The following is a 16,929-nucleotide window of genomic DNA, read 5'->3' as shown; positions in this document are numbered from 1 at the left end:
ATATTAAAGATCATAAACTCTATAAAAAGTCCGCCTTTAAAGGACTTTAAATCATTTTCCTCATAAGAGGCTTCGGAGTCGATTCCTTTGAAATGCTGTTATTATTATGAAGTTTATGAACCGGCTTCGTGAAGCGATGCAAATAAATGCAGCGGAGATTAATTTTCCAGCAGGCAAGTATGTTTCTTCAATTTTTGCTCGTATTGCACTCTGTAATATTTGTTCGTTTAAGAAAAATACAAATAATGATATTTAAAATCCGATCCGGACAAGCAAGCTAATAATTCTCTGATACTTTTCTTGTATCAGGTTCAACTTGCTTCATATAACTACGAGAGGGATTTGAATCTGAGAAATGGAAAGAAAAATTCCAAAATGATAAAATCGTCAACGATCATAAAACTTATTCTACTGTTGTATGTTTTTTAATGTAACCGATGCATGAATACATTCGTACATAGAGTGCACTCGTACTTCAGGTTGCCGCGCCGGGCTACTCGACTCGACAGTAATTTCACACGCTTCGACAGACAGCAATGGAATTGTTAGAATCGTCTCTCGTTATCAACGTTCTAAGCAAAAGCACCTTGTGACGATCAGTGTCTGCTTTATAATATTACGCGAAAGAAGAGCCATCGATTCTCCTTTATACAAGAGCATAGCAAAGTATTCTACGCGGTTTATAAAAATCGTTCGATCGCGTGTGATAATAGGAGAAACGTTTAAGAATAACTCATGCGGCTGCATATTTGAGTGCAATTTAGTTGGCTGTTTATAAATGGAAATTTAATTGTTTATCCCGTTGTTTGTACAGAAAAATCGAGAACAGGTATTTGAAAGTAACACCGATACTGGAACAACGTTTAAAGACATCCTTTAATATTAAAGTTTGTAAGGTTTGCTCACGCGGCAGAATACACGTCGGATAAATAGGAGAAAAAGGAAAATCGATTTTGGGAAATTCCTATTGGTAAACAACGCATCATCTATGCGGCACTCGTATTGACTATGAAATGGGAAGAACGGAATTGGCGGACTAACAACGGCGGATCCGGTGCAACGTGCAACTGCACATCGATTTCGCTGCCTGGAAGCCAATATTCAGCCGAAGTGCAGGTATCCTGCCGCGTTCGATAAACATTGCCGTGTCTGCAGCCTACGCTACAGTCAGCGATCCTTTCATCGGCTCAGATCACCGCTACAATTGAGACGGCGCGTATAATGCGGGGGTTGCAACATCAAAGTGGTGAATACGAGTTAATTGCGGCGTGACTATTCAGCTCTGCGTGAAAGCTAAGCAATATCACTGAGAATACAACCGATGTCCTCCATCGAATCGGCGGGGAACTTTATTCCGTTCGGCCACGTGGTCGGTCTGCGTTCAGCTTTGATTTTAAATGCTGGGCATTAGTTCAGTGCTGCCGCTCGATCGATCAGACTCGCGATAAAGGATGCAATGCACGGTGTACGTGGTCGCGGCGAACGTGCGCAGCGATCCATTGATCGCGGATAATGATTTCCACCAAATGAAAAGCCGGCTCTGGTTTCGTGCGATTTGTACGCGTTGACAGACTAATGTGGATTTTGCGGCGACCCTTCGCTTTCTTCGCGCCAATTGAAATTATTATTAAGTTTGTCGACGGAAGTTCTCTCGCAAAAGTTCACTCGAGTGTTTTCAATATTTAAAGACTTTCATCTATATGTATATTTAGTTTAATCACCAACGGGCTACGGAAGTTATAAAAATTGGATATGAGCTGGAAAGATTATTTGCTGTTTCTCGTATTTTTTCTTGAATCTAGTAAAGTGAAACAATCGTAGAAAGTACAGCTATTCGAGTGTGATTCATAGTTAAAAATTGAACGAAGAATAATTTACAAAAATCGAAAATTCACTCACGACTGAGATAACGGTAAAGTTAGTACGGATTCTTTCATACGACGCAATTCCGCAATTACATTACGTCGCTAAATTACATCGTGTCGAAGACATGCAAATATCTCGATATTTCCGAGTTGGTAGTATATTTACGTGCTTAACTGTTCAAATAGAATTCGGCGTTTGTACGTGCGAACGAAGGACTTCATAGAATGCGCCCAACTAACAAATGAAATTCCACGTTCTCGTAAACAGAGCTCAACGGCGAAATAAACGAACGAAACAGGAGAATAAACGATACACCGCCCATCCGATACGAAACTGAAAACGTTTTCGGTTAATCTTGGTATTTTCTAATCGACGTGCGTACATTTCCTAAATTCAAAGTACGATTTGATAAATCGGAACAGTTTACGTGATTAGAAAATACACGGCGATAAACAGAAGCTGAAACTTTGTTCTGTCTGTCATTTGATAAAATTTGTAACACGCCAACTCTTTGTACGTAGCCTGTTACCGACGAATTTGTAAAAATCTGTATGGCTACATCGTAAGGAACACATCGAAGCGAGTGACAAATATCGACTCGAATACAAATACAAATTTCGAAGTTCGAGTCAGTTCGAAGAATTCTACGCGACTACTTCGTAATAAATTTCCCGCAAAAACTTCCTCCGGACTTGGTCGGACAGAAATCTTGCTCGCCGAAAAGATATCCAGTAGGAGGTGGTCTCGGCAGATGTCATCGATGTTCCTCGATCGGAAGAAGAGAACAAACAAATTCGCGAAGTAGCGAAGGGGAGGGCGAAACTGCAGACACAGGCCCAAAACGGAAATTTCGCTCTCGGCGACTTTTAATCTCCCTTTTGGGGTGCAGGGTCGAAGATAACAGGAGGATAGGAAACCCGTCGGTTCCCGCGCTTGTCGGGATATTAAAATTCCACGAGGCGCTCGCGCCAACGGCCGTGTAAATGCGCTTTAATAATAATGTAAACGCGTAACGAATGGGAGTTAACGCGCGGTCACTTTACCGTGAAACGAGGCGACGCGGCATTTCCAGCGTCGAGGGCGAAGTTGTTGGCCGTCAGGGGCGCGGGGCACGGGACACGGGGGTAGTTGTGAGCGTGGGTGTGGATTGTGAGCCGCAGAGGGTCGCGAGGACACGTGGACACCGAAATCCGCCCCCTGAATTCCAGCTGCGCTTCGACCCTTTCCGCGTCTGCCCGCGTACAAACGTACAAACCTGCGTACCCGTGGTAATACGCATAATTGCATAAAATTACGGGGGCCAAATTATCGGCCGGTGCTTTAAACGAGCACCGATTACGCCGCAACCTTCCTCACCTCGCTGCGACTCTCTACGAATAATTCTCAGTCGTTCGTCCTGCAAACGTGTCCCGGGTTTTCTTGTTTGCCGGGCACGTATCTCCTGTCACGAATTTCTTCCGCTATCCGAAACGGTTGATGGAAGTTTTTGGCACGTGGAGGGACGCCGGATTTTCATTGGAGTGGTTTAACTTGTACAAATTTTCTCAGTTATTTTTTATTGCCTTTTATTGACTTTGGCTGTTCCTAGGCGATTCCAAGTAATTCTAGGTGCAGCTATAGCCATCAGTGTCGCTGTTAAAAATGTTCTTTTATGATCTTGCTATATTCATTTGTGCTACGTGGTTGTACCACGATATTTGAATAATTCATTAACACTTAGAAAATATAACGAGCGAATTACTAGACTAGAGTGCTTATTTAATATAGTTTTAACACGATTTGGTTCGGTTCAATGCTTCATAAAGGAGAGAGACGTTCGACTGGGTGGTAAGCTTATTAACGAAGTAGGAAGTCGACATCAATTATTTGTCTACGTAACGCCAGACCGTGCAAACCTGTATTGTAGCAATCTCAAATGCACGTCTCAAATCCTATTTCTCCGTACAGAAAGGGGTTCGATCGGATTGTCGCGGCTATGCTTCAATTTACCCTATTAAGACCATCCGTGTATGCTGTTGATTCTGTCAGGGTATCGATACACAATGTTTGCTGATTCCTTCCAATATGATTAAGGTTGTCTGCATTCGTAGCGAATTTGTTTTAAAGCTGATTTAATAGTATTATCTCCGCTACCTTTTTATACACTGACAGTCATTTAAATAGTTGTCCCAAATAAGAATTAATTTCTCAGTGTGTAATTAGTATCGTGAAATATATTAGAAGGTTCACTGTGTTATATAATATATAAATATAACGTATAAATTATAAATCATTGTGTTATATTTCAAAAAGGAAACGGTGAAAGTTTTAAATTGTGATAGTTGTTTTTCATTTTGACGATCATTTTCTGGCAACTTGTCTAAGTAAATATTTAAGATTTGAAATTGGTTCTATCAAATATTATGGCATATTTTCAATTGCTGAAATATTATTCGATATTAATTAGCATTCAGTTTTAATATCATTGGTGATATCTTCAACATGTATGTTGCAACGGATGGTAGATTTTAGCGAAATTCCAGAAGCTCGTTAAGCGTATCGCAGTGGACGAATTTACAATAATTTGCTATTAATGAAATTACTCAGCGTGCTTCGATTGTTTGTCCCCTTGTTACGCAGCAATCCGCGTTTCCACTAATTGTAGAGAAAAGCAAGCAAACGAGACCAACGCGAACTTTCAAATGACCGTCGAACGTTCGCCGCATGAGCATTCTGTTTGTTGCGAATAAACATTATCGATAAATCCATAAAAGAATGTCGTTGTTCAAAATGAATAAGAACTCTGTCTTGCTCGAAATAACATTCGTCATTTATTAAAAAGTGACATGATATTCAAAATATTCTAAATATAACGTATCAGTTGTGTATTTCGACGATCTTTTTCGTAACGGTCTGAATTATGCAATGAAACATTCGCAAATGGTATGAAATTATAACGTCTCAAATACCGAAGTTTCACCTTGAAGAAATACGATTAAATAACAACCGCCATCCGATGACAGTGAATTTCCACAGTGCTACGAATTAATATCAAATCTTTGATACAATCCGAAGAATCTCGTTATGGCGTGCTAGGATGGCGGACGTATTTCAACGAAAAGGAAATTCGCTACCGTTGATAAAGGGGCGGGAAACGCGATCGATTTTAAGGAAGAGAGAGAAATGGGAGGGAAAAGTCGCGATATTGCCAATTTCGCTATCACGCTTTCATTTCGGCACCACCCTGCACTAACATCGTGAGCATCGAATTTTCGCTTCACGCCTCGCGCCGAGCCGTAAGGGAAGGGAAAACGAATTTTCTTCACTATCGCCGATTCTGCTTGCTATACGCGTTCGCAAATGTGTTATGTTATGGTAATCGCGTGTAAGACGTTTCCGCCTGGATTTATTGCGCCGACGTATGTTCGATGTTCGCGAGAATTATAGAAAAATCCTGACCTGTTTGACAAAGAGGTCTCGCCGTGTCTAAGAAAACGGCGATAGCTCTGGAAGCGAGTTTGTGCTTTGATAACAAATGGATGATGGAGTTAGCAAAATCTATGAAAGAAAGTTGGTGCAAATAAGATAAACCGAGTTTGTTTCTATCATTATTTCGGTAATAATTAAAAGTCGATAATAATGAGAATATAACGATACTAATAATAATAACGGATAATATGGATATTTATATGTTTATTTCACGAAATGATTTATCACAAAGAATTAATTGATGAATACGGTTTCATTGCGATAAAATTACGGTTGAGAATAAAGCATCGCAACCTCGGCCGAACAGTGTAGCACGTTGTATGCAAATAATGAGCGGTATAATAAATATTTACGCAACAAATAATTCGTGGCAGACTGACTATAATTAAGTAAAATTGGGACAAATGCAACAAACAGTGTATTTTGCAAGCAAATGAACAAACAGGAATATCCCAAATAAACGCAGATGCATAATTTATAACATAAATACGCGAATGTAAATTCGGAAATTGGAGGTGCATTTGTGTAAATCTTAATGTTATATCGTAAATAAACGCGGTCGACAATTTCCTCCAATATAACTACGTTTGCCTCGAGTACGATGAGAATATAAATTAAAATCCAAATCGTTCCACGACAATCTTTGCTTTTAACACAGTTTAGAACGCGAATAGAGTTAAATAAATTTTTCATTTTCCAACTCTCCACCTTTTATATATCTTAGTCTCCAAATTTTTAAGTATTCAAACTTACTAATTTTTTCATTTAAATTCAAAGTCGTTCGATCTACTTTCGCTTTACTTTAAATATCACTTAACCGTGGTAACTAATCTTTAAAGGAATAAAACCGCGTCGACGAGGCGACCGCGATAATCGAGGTCAACAGTGGGGTATTCAAACATGGGGTAAGCTATCGATCGACGACTCTTCGATCAATCTGTCGAACACGACTTTCCAATTTCCTTGACGCACAGAGGTTGCGGGCCACCCATAGAGGTTGAGTGAAACCTCTAAAGAGACCGCTGCCAGGAAATTCAAGCGCTGACTCCGGGTTAGAATTAGAAAGGATTATCAGATCAAACGATGGATGCTGACTGCAGCCCGTATCAAGAAATCACGCTGATGAAGATCGTTCGATAGTGACGTGCTGATTAAATCGAATGACCAACTAAGGGAAAACATTAATCCGTCAACAAAATTGTTTCCATCAGGTCGGCGTTTTCTGCATCAATTGACACGTGAATGTCATTGCCACTTCCAATTGCTTTTGCCGTATGAAACGCTCTCGATAAGCGTATTTCACAGTGAAAACGGACAAAATTGTACGTATTATCATTCAATTCTATCTATATCATCGGTGTCGATAGAAAAGGGTATTTCACGATTTACAGATATTAGAAAATTGTTGGATACTTTAAATGGAGGAAGTGACAAATTACATTAGATATCATCTTGCATCGTCACGCAAATGTATGAGCTGCAGTGTAAGTAAAGATAAGGATATTTTCGTGATCAAAATATGCCTAGTTCAGGAACTTCCTTCTGAACGAGCATTGTCAGCTAAATTACCGATTCAAGTGATCGATACTAACTACAAGCCACAGTGGAGGCTCGGATGCTCGAGTTCCAAGTCTCTCGAAATCGAATTCTACCTATTATACCAACTTGAATTGTCGAAAACCTCGGTTCTAGCTTCCGCTCCGTATTTAACGTTTTATTGCGAGGCTCTTGGCGAACGAAGTCAAGAAACGGCACCTGAATTCCGTGGTATTTGGATTCGTCGATTTACTTATGGAAATTGCGGCCTCCGGTGCGAAAGGTTTTCGAAAATATTATAATTCAACCGCCAGTGCAATGACAGCGTAAAATCGTGTAAACGCAATGCGAATACTTTTGAAATTCTACTTGTTTGCAAAATGGACAAAATGTTTCTTTAAAAGATTTATTTGGAGAGAAACACTTCGAGCAAACCTCGAACATCTCTTTATGATTTGATATTCAACTGAAAACGATATTTATCCAAATTCAGCGTTTCACCTTATCTCGCGAGTTCATAGTAAATAATTCTCCTTCGGTTTCATCAGATACATAGCAACATTTAATTATCGATTTCCAGAAACTCTACGAACTTCCCAACAAGTCAATATAAGCTTTCAATATCCAATTCCTTTTGCACTAGTAAATGCGTCTAACCTAAGATCCGCTTACTGATCGTAAGTACCTTGACATCGCATCGATGTTCTATTCATACACACTCCCGTTCCATTCACGAGGAACAATTTGAAGAAAAGAAAACGAAAGCAACGAGAATTTACGTGTCGCGTAATGAAAATGGAAAGAGTAACAGCTTGTTCTTTTCTCGATTCTGTTCGAATAATTAAAAGTTTAATTTAGTTTGGACGATGCTGGAAACGAGAGAATCGCATGTCTAAATTGAACGAGTTTGTCTCTCTACCGGCGTGTGTCGTTTCGCAGTTGACAAAAGTCCGTCGATTTAAACTTGAGTCGCCGGATTCCTCGGTGAGCAAGTTGGAAAGGTTCGTCGCAGCGGCAAAGGAAATCCCTGCCCTATTCAGGAAATGTTTCTCGACGGGTAAACTGTCGATGCAACCTGAAACGATCTCTTTGAGAATGTTTCGCAATAACAGCGAAAGCCAACTCCCAACGTTCGACTAATCAATTTTCCAAGCCAGTCGATAAACTATCTATTATTTCGAGCGATTTCCTCCTCGCTGTTTAAAACTCGATAGAATTTTTGCAATTCCTTTAGGTTACTGCGGTTGAGATTGAAACACGCGCATCCAAATCTTTTCTATCGCTTCGAGAATCGTACTTTATCTGTTGTTTCACACTTTCGCTTCTCGATTATTTTCACGATATCCCAAGCAAATTTTTAGTATAATGTAGTTTGGAAGTCGAACTAGTGGATGCAAAAAAAATATTGGAAAAGAACTATTTTTGCGTTGGTACAGAAAATTCGAAAAAATATTGTACACGGTTTTAATAACTAACGGATGCAAAAAATACTGGAAAAGAAATATTTTCCCATCGGTATGGAAAATTCAGAGAAAGGTTCGTGTACGTTCTATCGGAATTGATTTCTAGAATTTGTATGTCCCACTAGTAATAGATACAAATTCTGACAAAAATTTGTCGGCGGCTATTCTAACAACTTAGGGATGGCGACCACGCGAACGTTTCTGAAATTGAATATCGAAAAATGCTTACAGAGACAATAAGATATGTTATTGTTTCTCAATCCGCTTCTGGTGAACTATGTTACGACGATTCGAAACTTTGTTTTCGATCGAAACAAGTGCATCCGCGGGTCGTTGGTATTCCAACACATTTTTTATTTCGAATAAGAAACAGGCCGATTAGACCATCAAAAAATTTCCGTATAACAATCGAAGAATCGAGACACAAATTAAACACAGGTTGATACACTGGACAATGATTTATTAGTAAATGTAGACGCGTTTCTTATTTTGCGTCGAAATGAAGTGGGAACGTCGGTGAAGCAAGACGAATGCTATATCATTCGTCACAGCAGAATTTAATAAGAAACGCTAGGCCGGGAATAAAGCATGCAGTATCCTGTCATAAAGTTAGGCGCGTCGAATGAAAATTGAGTTCTGCAAAGGAGAGAACGTTTAGTCAACATTGCCTGTGCGGAAAGTTTCAAAGGCATCTCTTTAACGAGTGCAAATTGGCGTAACACTGGAAAACTGCCAGACAGCCAAATGGAGGTAATAAGATATTCCAGTCCGCTACCCATCGATTGTTGTAAGAAACTCCAAGTGTCTTCCGAGCGCGACACTTCTCTGATAACGGTCAATTTTCCAGGAATTTCCCACGACTCCTTATCCTTTACTTTCGAATATTTCATCTTCATTACGTAGTTTAATCGAATCGTGTAGATTGTTCTTAGAATTAGTTATCGAAGATTAAAGTTACGATCCGAAAATGCTATTGGGAAGAAATAATGGAAAAAAGGAAAGATACGAGTAGAATTTAAATTAAACTACATTGAATTAGAAGAAGAGTATTTTCGTCGTGTAAAATTGGAATGAAACCTGATAGAACGACAATTCATCTGTTTTAGTCTTATTCGTGAGCACTTGGAACGACAAATAATAATACGGTAACCCTATTTCGTGGTAGCACATACAAGGCAGAGTTTAAATTGGAAGGTGCCCGAGGGCGTCGCGTATGCAGTTAACAGGGGTTATCCAAGGCTCGGATATTCTAGCCAACCACTGATTGCAGTTAACTTTAGCCAGTATCCACTAGGATGATACAATGTAGGCGTGTTCGTTTTGTATTATCTTTCAAAACAGTATTGCGTCCGTGAAATCCTTATTAGTTTAATTGCCGCATTATATTTGGATATAAATGACCATATAATACAGAGAACATTTCTAGTAAACACGAATATAAGAAATATATTATTCCTTATTTTATTCAAAAATATGAATAAAAATAATACATCTGCGGATGCAGCCTTGTTAGTAGAAAATGCAAATGTTTAAAATTGGTTTTTCTTCGATGTCGATATGAATATTTGATGATTCTCTAGTGATGTCGTTTAAGACTCGGGGGGATATAAGCAATATTACTCGAACACGAGGTCTATCATCCTGATGCTAAAGTTTGCCTCGTTAGAAGTTAGTTAGTATCGATAGTTAATTGATACGCGCTCTATAATTATTACACGATACACTTATACTCGTATCGTTAATTAGTCTGATAGAAATATGATACAAGCTTCTAAGATCCGTAACCAATCTTTAAATTACATTTATATTACAGATGGTTGTTTTCTAAAGTAACGTTAATAATAGAAATGTAAATTTCAAATTTCCATCAACGTATTCCAAGGAAAAAATTATACTGCATCCGCAGAAGTATCTCTTACTAAAGATTCCAAAGGCGAAAACGCGATCGGTGCGCGGAAAATATCAAGCGGACACCAAACGGGCAATTCGTTTCGAATCGAATGGGATTTCTCTTTCCGGTTGAAAAACAAATAAAACTTGGGTCGCACTTGGACAGCTTCTTAAGGCTGTTGCCTCGGTCTCGCGCGTTCGTTTCTTATTTCGAATCTCACCAGTCCGGCCACGAAGGTTATCGACCCAGCCCTTAATACGTACACTTATCACGCTGCAATGATCCTGTTAGCAACTTTTTTCCACCCTCTTCCACCGTTCTCCCTTCGCCTCCCTGTCTATAAGACAGACAGGGTGAGACAGACGGTTAAACGGGTGAAACTTTATTGGCTTTGGAAACCACGGGAGTGCTGGTCCGGCGTATCTCGCGCCGACGCGACAGGCCAAACTTTGTTGAAAGCGAACGAGAAAAAGCGCGAGTCGCGCTCATTCCGCGAAAAGGTCGCCCTTTGAAATAGACCAACTCGTCGCCAGTGTTAATTTATGTTAGAAACATAGGAACAAGGAAGTCTCGTCATCTACGTGCCTATAAATTTACTAAATCAACCTTTTGGCTTGTAATATCAAGCGACACCTGTAACAAAACATTCTGATTATAATTTAACAAAGCACCATTTTATCTGCAATGATGTGTAGTTTCAATCTTTAGATTTAATTACAAACTTTTGGAGTGAAAATTTATTAATTTTAAACACGAATTACGTATTATGTTACAACATTCTGCATCTGACAGTGGTAGAGCGTAGTTACCAGAAAGCACGTTTAAACAGATGGTCAGTGTATAATATTTGGTTATCGTAAAATTATACATATTTTGGAGGGAAATTCGACGCACAGTATTGACAGTTGCAGGAAATTTGATGCCTCCCTCGAAGCGCTTTTGGAGGATTAGCGATAGTTTCACGGATATTATTGCTCGTGAATTTTAATACAGGTGTTTGTAAAATTATTAGCCTGATCCGTGTAACGATATCGGAACATCCGCGTGAATAATTATTCTATTATTATGCGATTACTTTGCAACTATGTTACAACATATTCCTTGTTGTATTACTACACGTTAATTTTAACGCGGCTACATAGTGTGGATTAGCCCATCAATCGCGGCAGAATTATCGCATTGGAAGTATTAATACGTTGTCAGGGAATACATTTCGCGTTTCTGTACCGCAAGGACTCAATGCCTTTGTGCGTCCACGTGCATTCCGCAATATGTATGTATGTCCCGTAGGGAGCGACTTTTTGGTTTGCCCTTAATAATTAACACTCGAGTGGAGAAGTTCGTAACGACAACGAACGAAACAAATCGATTCGAATTAAAATTCTTATTAACTGGGAATCGTGCGCGCGAGTCAGGCGGGAGTGTTTGCTGGCCATTAAAATCACTGAAAAACAATTAAAAACGCGGCGGATGTATATCAATCGGCGAACGGCCGATTTTAATTGCGACCGACCCTCTATTAGTTTGCTATAAATATCCCTGGCTGCGTCGGCGTAATTGAAATAATTATCATGGAACGCGGGCAATCTGGTAATTAAGAGGCGCATCGAAACGAAGACAAAGTCGATGGTGTGAGGATTGGATCGCTGGGACAAATAAAACTCCGGTTTTAAATTTAACGTATCTGGCAAAGCGTTGGAACAAAACGTAACGATCGAGACAAACAAATTTTCCGCCAACAGCTGCGCCGCGATACAACGATTTATTTGCCCGTCTAATGATGCGTGGAACACTAATTAATTAACCTTCGTCGACGCAGCTGTTGTTTAAGGATCGACCAGAGCTCCCGTTCATTCGTCGATAATTACGTGACAAATTTTAATTAATTCGCCGTAATTACGGTGAACGACGAACCTCCGTGTGTTTCGTGGACACGCGTGCACACACACACACACACACGCGCCTTATATGCGTGATTGTCGTTTTTTGCGAATCTCACGTTTTCCTATCTCCATTGGGACACGTTGCCGACGAGAAACTGGCGAGAAACCGGCGAGAACAAGTTTCGGCACGACGATAATAAGAAGATTGCGAAACTTACCGACATCCTTGGAACCGCCCCATGTACCCAGTTGCGCTTGGCGTGCTAATCGAGACAATGCGTCCACGTAGACACGGGATGCGGCTGCGGCTCCTGGAAAATAACGAAACACACAGGGTAAATATAGCCGGCTGAACAGCAGGTGTATCGCGATTTCCTATCTTTTCTTTGTTTCCCCTCACCGCGATAACTCAACGGCTCGGTACTTTCTCTTTAATTAAAAGGGTCCGCGTGGCGAGATATATCGAGTCTTAATCGTATGGAAGTTTTATCGATTCGCTCGGGAAGGCAGCGTTTTAATTTCTCCTGTGAATTATTTAACAATCGCCACATGTTTTTTCTTCCGTCGACTTTCGATTATATTTTAATTTCTTTCTCTTTGCGCGTGCATTAATATCAATGTTCTCTAGACAACTACATATATGAAATTAAAATAGATCACTGTTTAACCTTCTACGTTTTATTTGCACTAGTCGATCGATAACACGTTTGCTTCCTTTAATTATTAAACTTCATAATAATTATACCTGTGAAGCATTGTTTGATAATCCTACGAGTGTTATTACCGCTTTCCATTCAAGCAAAAAATAATGCATCGACTGAGGTTACAATATTAAGAGATCGTAAAAACTTCGTTAACGTTCCCCTCCGTGATATATGCCAGTATCCTTTCAAGCCAGTAACAAAAAGGCCGAACGGAAGTCCAGCTCGTAGAGGAGCCGGTCAAAAGGGTGGGCGAATAAAAACCCTGTTAGAGATACTCGGGTTATCAATAAAGTACGATCATTTCCCACGAAAACTCCTCGTTAAAACCTATGGAGCAGAAAAATTTGGGCTGTGCTGCGAAGAACACAGCACGGCAGGACTGGTATGAGTAGTTGGAGAGTAGATCGGTGGAAATTGGCCGGTGTGTACCCTGCTTTCTCCGTTGGAGGATCCCTCATAAATACGAGGGTTGTTTGGTTCGTAACTGACTGCCGCGGCGCGGAAAAAAGGACAAGAAAGAGGGAAGAAAAGCTTGAACAAGAGGCAGCAAGGATAGGAACGCGGTGTATAACAGTGTTATGGTTGTTTTATGGCTACTGTAGAGGGGATCGTCTCCTTTTGTTCTCTCAAGATCAGGTTGTGTCTCTGCGACACAAAAGTGGACACTCCGGATTTAATTGTAATGACATGAACGTCCGAAGAGCTGGAATAAAATGTTCTCAACGCTTTGCTTCAACAGGAAAATGGGTCAGGGTGCATGTACCCTATCAAACGTAAGCTCTTTCAAATCTTATCGATCGAGAACGATATACTCTTTATACTCTTTTGGGAAATTGTTGAATTGTTTCGTTACGAAACATAGGAAATAACAAGTATTTAGAGTTATACCTTCGCCTTCTTTGTCGTACTACTATCCTAAATTTTCTATCGATAGCGTGTAAAGTCTTCAAGACGAGAAGATTTTCTAAATCCTCAGAAAAAATGTCTCTCTTACTGGCATTAACAAATTGCTTTCGGAAAGATTTCTACTATAAAAATTGTGGATAAGATCTTTGTAACTTTCACTTAAATCCGTTTGGCCCAGATTTCGGAATGCGATGCAATGGGCAATCATCCTACATCTCGTTTTATCTTTCCGTACTAGTGAAACTCTTTGGTGCAGGACTTTCCGCTAAAATGGAGAGTAGAAAAAAAGAAGAAAGAAGGAGAAAAGACTGATCCGGCCTCACGTTACGTCCTCCTTGAGGAAAATGGCTTGCCCTCTCCATTCACCCCTGTTGAGACAAAAGCGAGGTATTAGACGGGCACTGCAGCCGAATACCAATGCGTTAAGCAACCGAGAAAGCTCCAGTCTTAAGTCGCACCCTCCACTTTAATCCTTTCCGCTTTGCTCCAGGAATCGTAATAATTGCGAACGCGCCGCGAATCCGATTTAAACTTGTTAAAGTTGTCCAAAAATCTTGGACCGTTTTCGCTTTTATCGGTTTACTCTTCTATCTTAAGACTCGAAAGTGTTATTTTAGATGAATGCAAGATAGACATTTTTTATCTTAAGACTCGAAAGTGTTATTTTAGATGAATGCAAGATAGACATTTTTACAATATCATTTTTGTAAATTTATTTTGTAATTTAAACTACACGGTAATCTCAGTTTTATTTTATTTTAGAAACGAAACATTTTATTTCGCTATCTCTCGTATATCATCGACCTACTTTATCAGAAAATTATGGAAATATTTTATAGAAGCACCTCTCGCGCTAGTAGAAATAGGTGAAACTAATTAATTTCCTTTCGGAACTCGCAGCCCAGCCTGTGTACCGTATGGAAATTCAAACGACCTTGGAGCTTATAACCTCCATCAGAAACTGGAGTTCCATTCTGTTTCCTGGTCCTTGTCCGAATAGCTTTGCTTGACGGGGGGAGGCTACCCTCACTCGTTACGGTGTTAATTGTTATTCTCGGTCGTTCTCCGTAATTACACAGCGGTTCACAAGCAAAGGCCCCACTCGACATCGAGTATATAACTCCAAGGTTTCTCTGCCACGCTAACATCTCTCGTTGCAATTGGAATAAGAATTCAGCGGTATGAAATTAATTATTGAATATTTTTACCCAACTTCCTACCGAGCACTTTGTACGCCAGGTAATTTTATTTCAAACCGTTCTCCTTTGAAATCAGAAGCAGATTAAAATCCGTACTTTGGAAGATCGAGATTACCCTGTTTGCTTCTTTTCTGTTTGCCACCAATTATTCCAGGAAACTTATTTCGAAGAGCTATTTCTCAATCTTTCATCATTCGTTCCACTGTAACCATTTGAAAGAAAAATTTGTATCTCGAGGGGTTGATTTCGTTCTCGAAGATGGAGGCCAGAAATTTACGTACATTAGCTCACGAAAGTATTTGAACACCTACTTAGAAAATTTTTAATAAAATTGCCAACTGTGTTATTTGTTGATGCAGACAATACATTTCTCACATCTTTTATTTCTTCCGCGCGTAAAATAATCTCTTGCTGATTGTCCCCCTCCAGTTAATAACTACTTAGTAAGTTACATATGTTAAACAAATTTTTAAAATTCGACTGATTCTTTTTCCGTAGAATTGTCTCTACCTCGTCTGAACTATCAATGCTACGAAACTTTTTATATTCATAGAAGGTTTCTAGGAGTGTTAAAGTATTTTCGTGAGCCACTGTAATTATCAAGAAAATAAAAAGAACGTCTGATGAGTGTTCTTCTCCAGATGAAATTCACCGGCAATTTGCACGGCTAGAGATCGATCTCCGTGAAGAGGGATCGTTTAAGCGAAATCATTGGGAATCCCATTCGGAAAGGCGAAGATCCCGAACGGCACGAGGAAAGAAATTCTCAAGCGACGACGCGGTCCCTGCTCGGAAATGAATCGGAAGAGAGACGCATGTAATCAAGCGGATGTCGACACGGAATTTCGAAGAGGTCTCCCCCCGATACCGGGAGATTTCGAATATGACGCGAGGGTGCAGATTTCCAGAGTATTAGCAACCCCTGCGGTAACCACCGACAGCTCCACACGCGTCTTTTATCACGGAGCGTGGATTCTGACCTCACGACGACGCAGTCGCGTGAATACTTCAGACTAGGGGGTTCCACGACCTTTTTTCTTTCTATACTTTCTCCCTCTGGCCTCTTCCTTTCAGTTTGGTTTCCCTTCTCGCGCTTTTCCACCGTGAAAACGAGTCTGGCTACCGCGATAATCAGATTCCGTGATAATTGAGCGCTTTATCAATCTGTTCCAAATAGAATAGGTTTCGTGATTTGGAAAATTGCTTGTTATATGATTTTTCATTAGGAAATCATTAGAATTCTTTTTCTACCAAACTGAAGATCGAAAGTAGGAAGGTATTTCGGAGAAGAAATTGATGAGATTGATAAAGGATTTTCAGATAGCATAGGCGTCGTGAGTTGAACAATTTGCTTGTCATATAGCACTTTTTTATTCGACAAATATCGTTAGAACGATGATATTTTTGTGGAACTGGAGCTGGTGAGTGGACAGAAGATGAAATTGACGAGATTGATAAGGGATAAGGGGTTGGTGAAAATTATATTATCGATGGATGTAAAATCTGATTCGTTCGGAATATCATAATTTCACCCCTTCGTTCAGAAATCGGCGGGTAATTGAAGATTGAGCCTCGAGACAAACTTTTGGGAGAATAAAGTTGATTGATCAGCCTTCGAAATTCATTTCAGCGAACGCAAATACGATATTTCTGCATTAAACTTCGCTCTTTCCTCTTGAGAGGATCGATCAGACCACTTACATTGAAACATCGTGCAAATTGTTTCCTTAAATCGAGACCCGATTTAATTTTTCCTTCGCTGTTATAATGAAGTGGTCGCTATATATTTCACGCGTAATTGAACTCAGTCATATGGAATAATATTATCAATAGTATTAATATTAATAATGTAAATATTAATATTAATAATGAGATATTTACTGTCATTAATGTTAATACGTATCCAAATTTATACAGAATCTAAAAATTAGCATAAATTTACGCGACCGAGTTCAAAGCCTGGAATAACACATTCATAAACTTTCTGTCAAGTTTGACAATCATGAAACGCCA

At 39.7% G+C, this 16,929-nt stretch overlaps 1 protein-coding gene and 1 long non-coding RNA gene across 2 annotated transcripts in view; one reads left to right on the top strand and one right to left on the bottom strand.

The window, feature by feature from the left end:
• LOC126873313 (uncharacterized) overlaps positions 1–16,929 on the top strand; it is a 245,898-nt gene that overhangs the window by 63,026 nt on the left and 165,943 nt on the right. The gene's annotated exons all lie outside the window — the stretch shown is intronic.
• LOC126873299 (uncharacterized) overlaps positions 1–16,929 on the bottom strand; it is a 163,477-nt gene that overhangs the window by 45,118 nt on the left and 101,430 nt on the right. Inside the window, exon 4 of the mRNA XM_050634021.1 lies at positions 12,326–12,418. Coding sequence (XP_050489978.1) covers positions 12,326–12,418 — 93 coding nt within the window. The remainder of the gene's footprint in view (positions 1–12,325; positions 12,419–16,929) is intronic.

The sequence above is a fragment of the Bombus huntii genome, chromosome 14 (assembly GCF_024542735.1).
Source record: "Bombus huntii isolate Logan2020A chromosome 14, iyBomHunt1.1, whole genome shotgun sequence".
Taxonomy (NCBI): domain Eukaryota; kingdom Metazoa; phylum Arthropoda; class Insecta; order Hymenoptera; family Apidae; genus Bombus; species Bombus huntii.
Note: the sequence above shows the minus strand (reverse complement) of the source record. Positions and strands in the feature narration are given on the sequence as shown.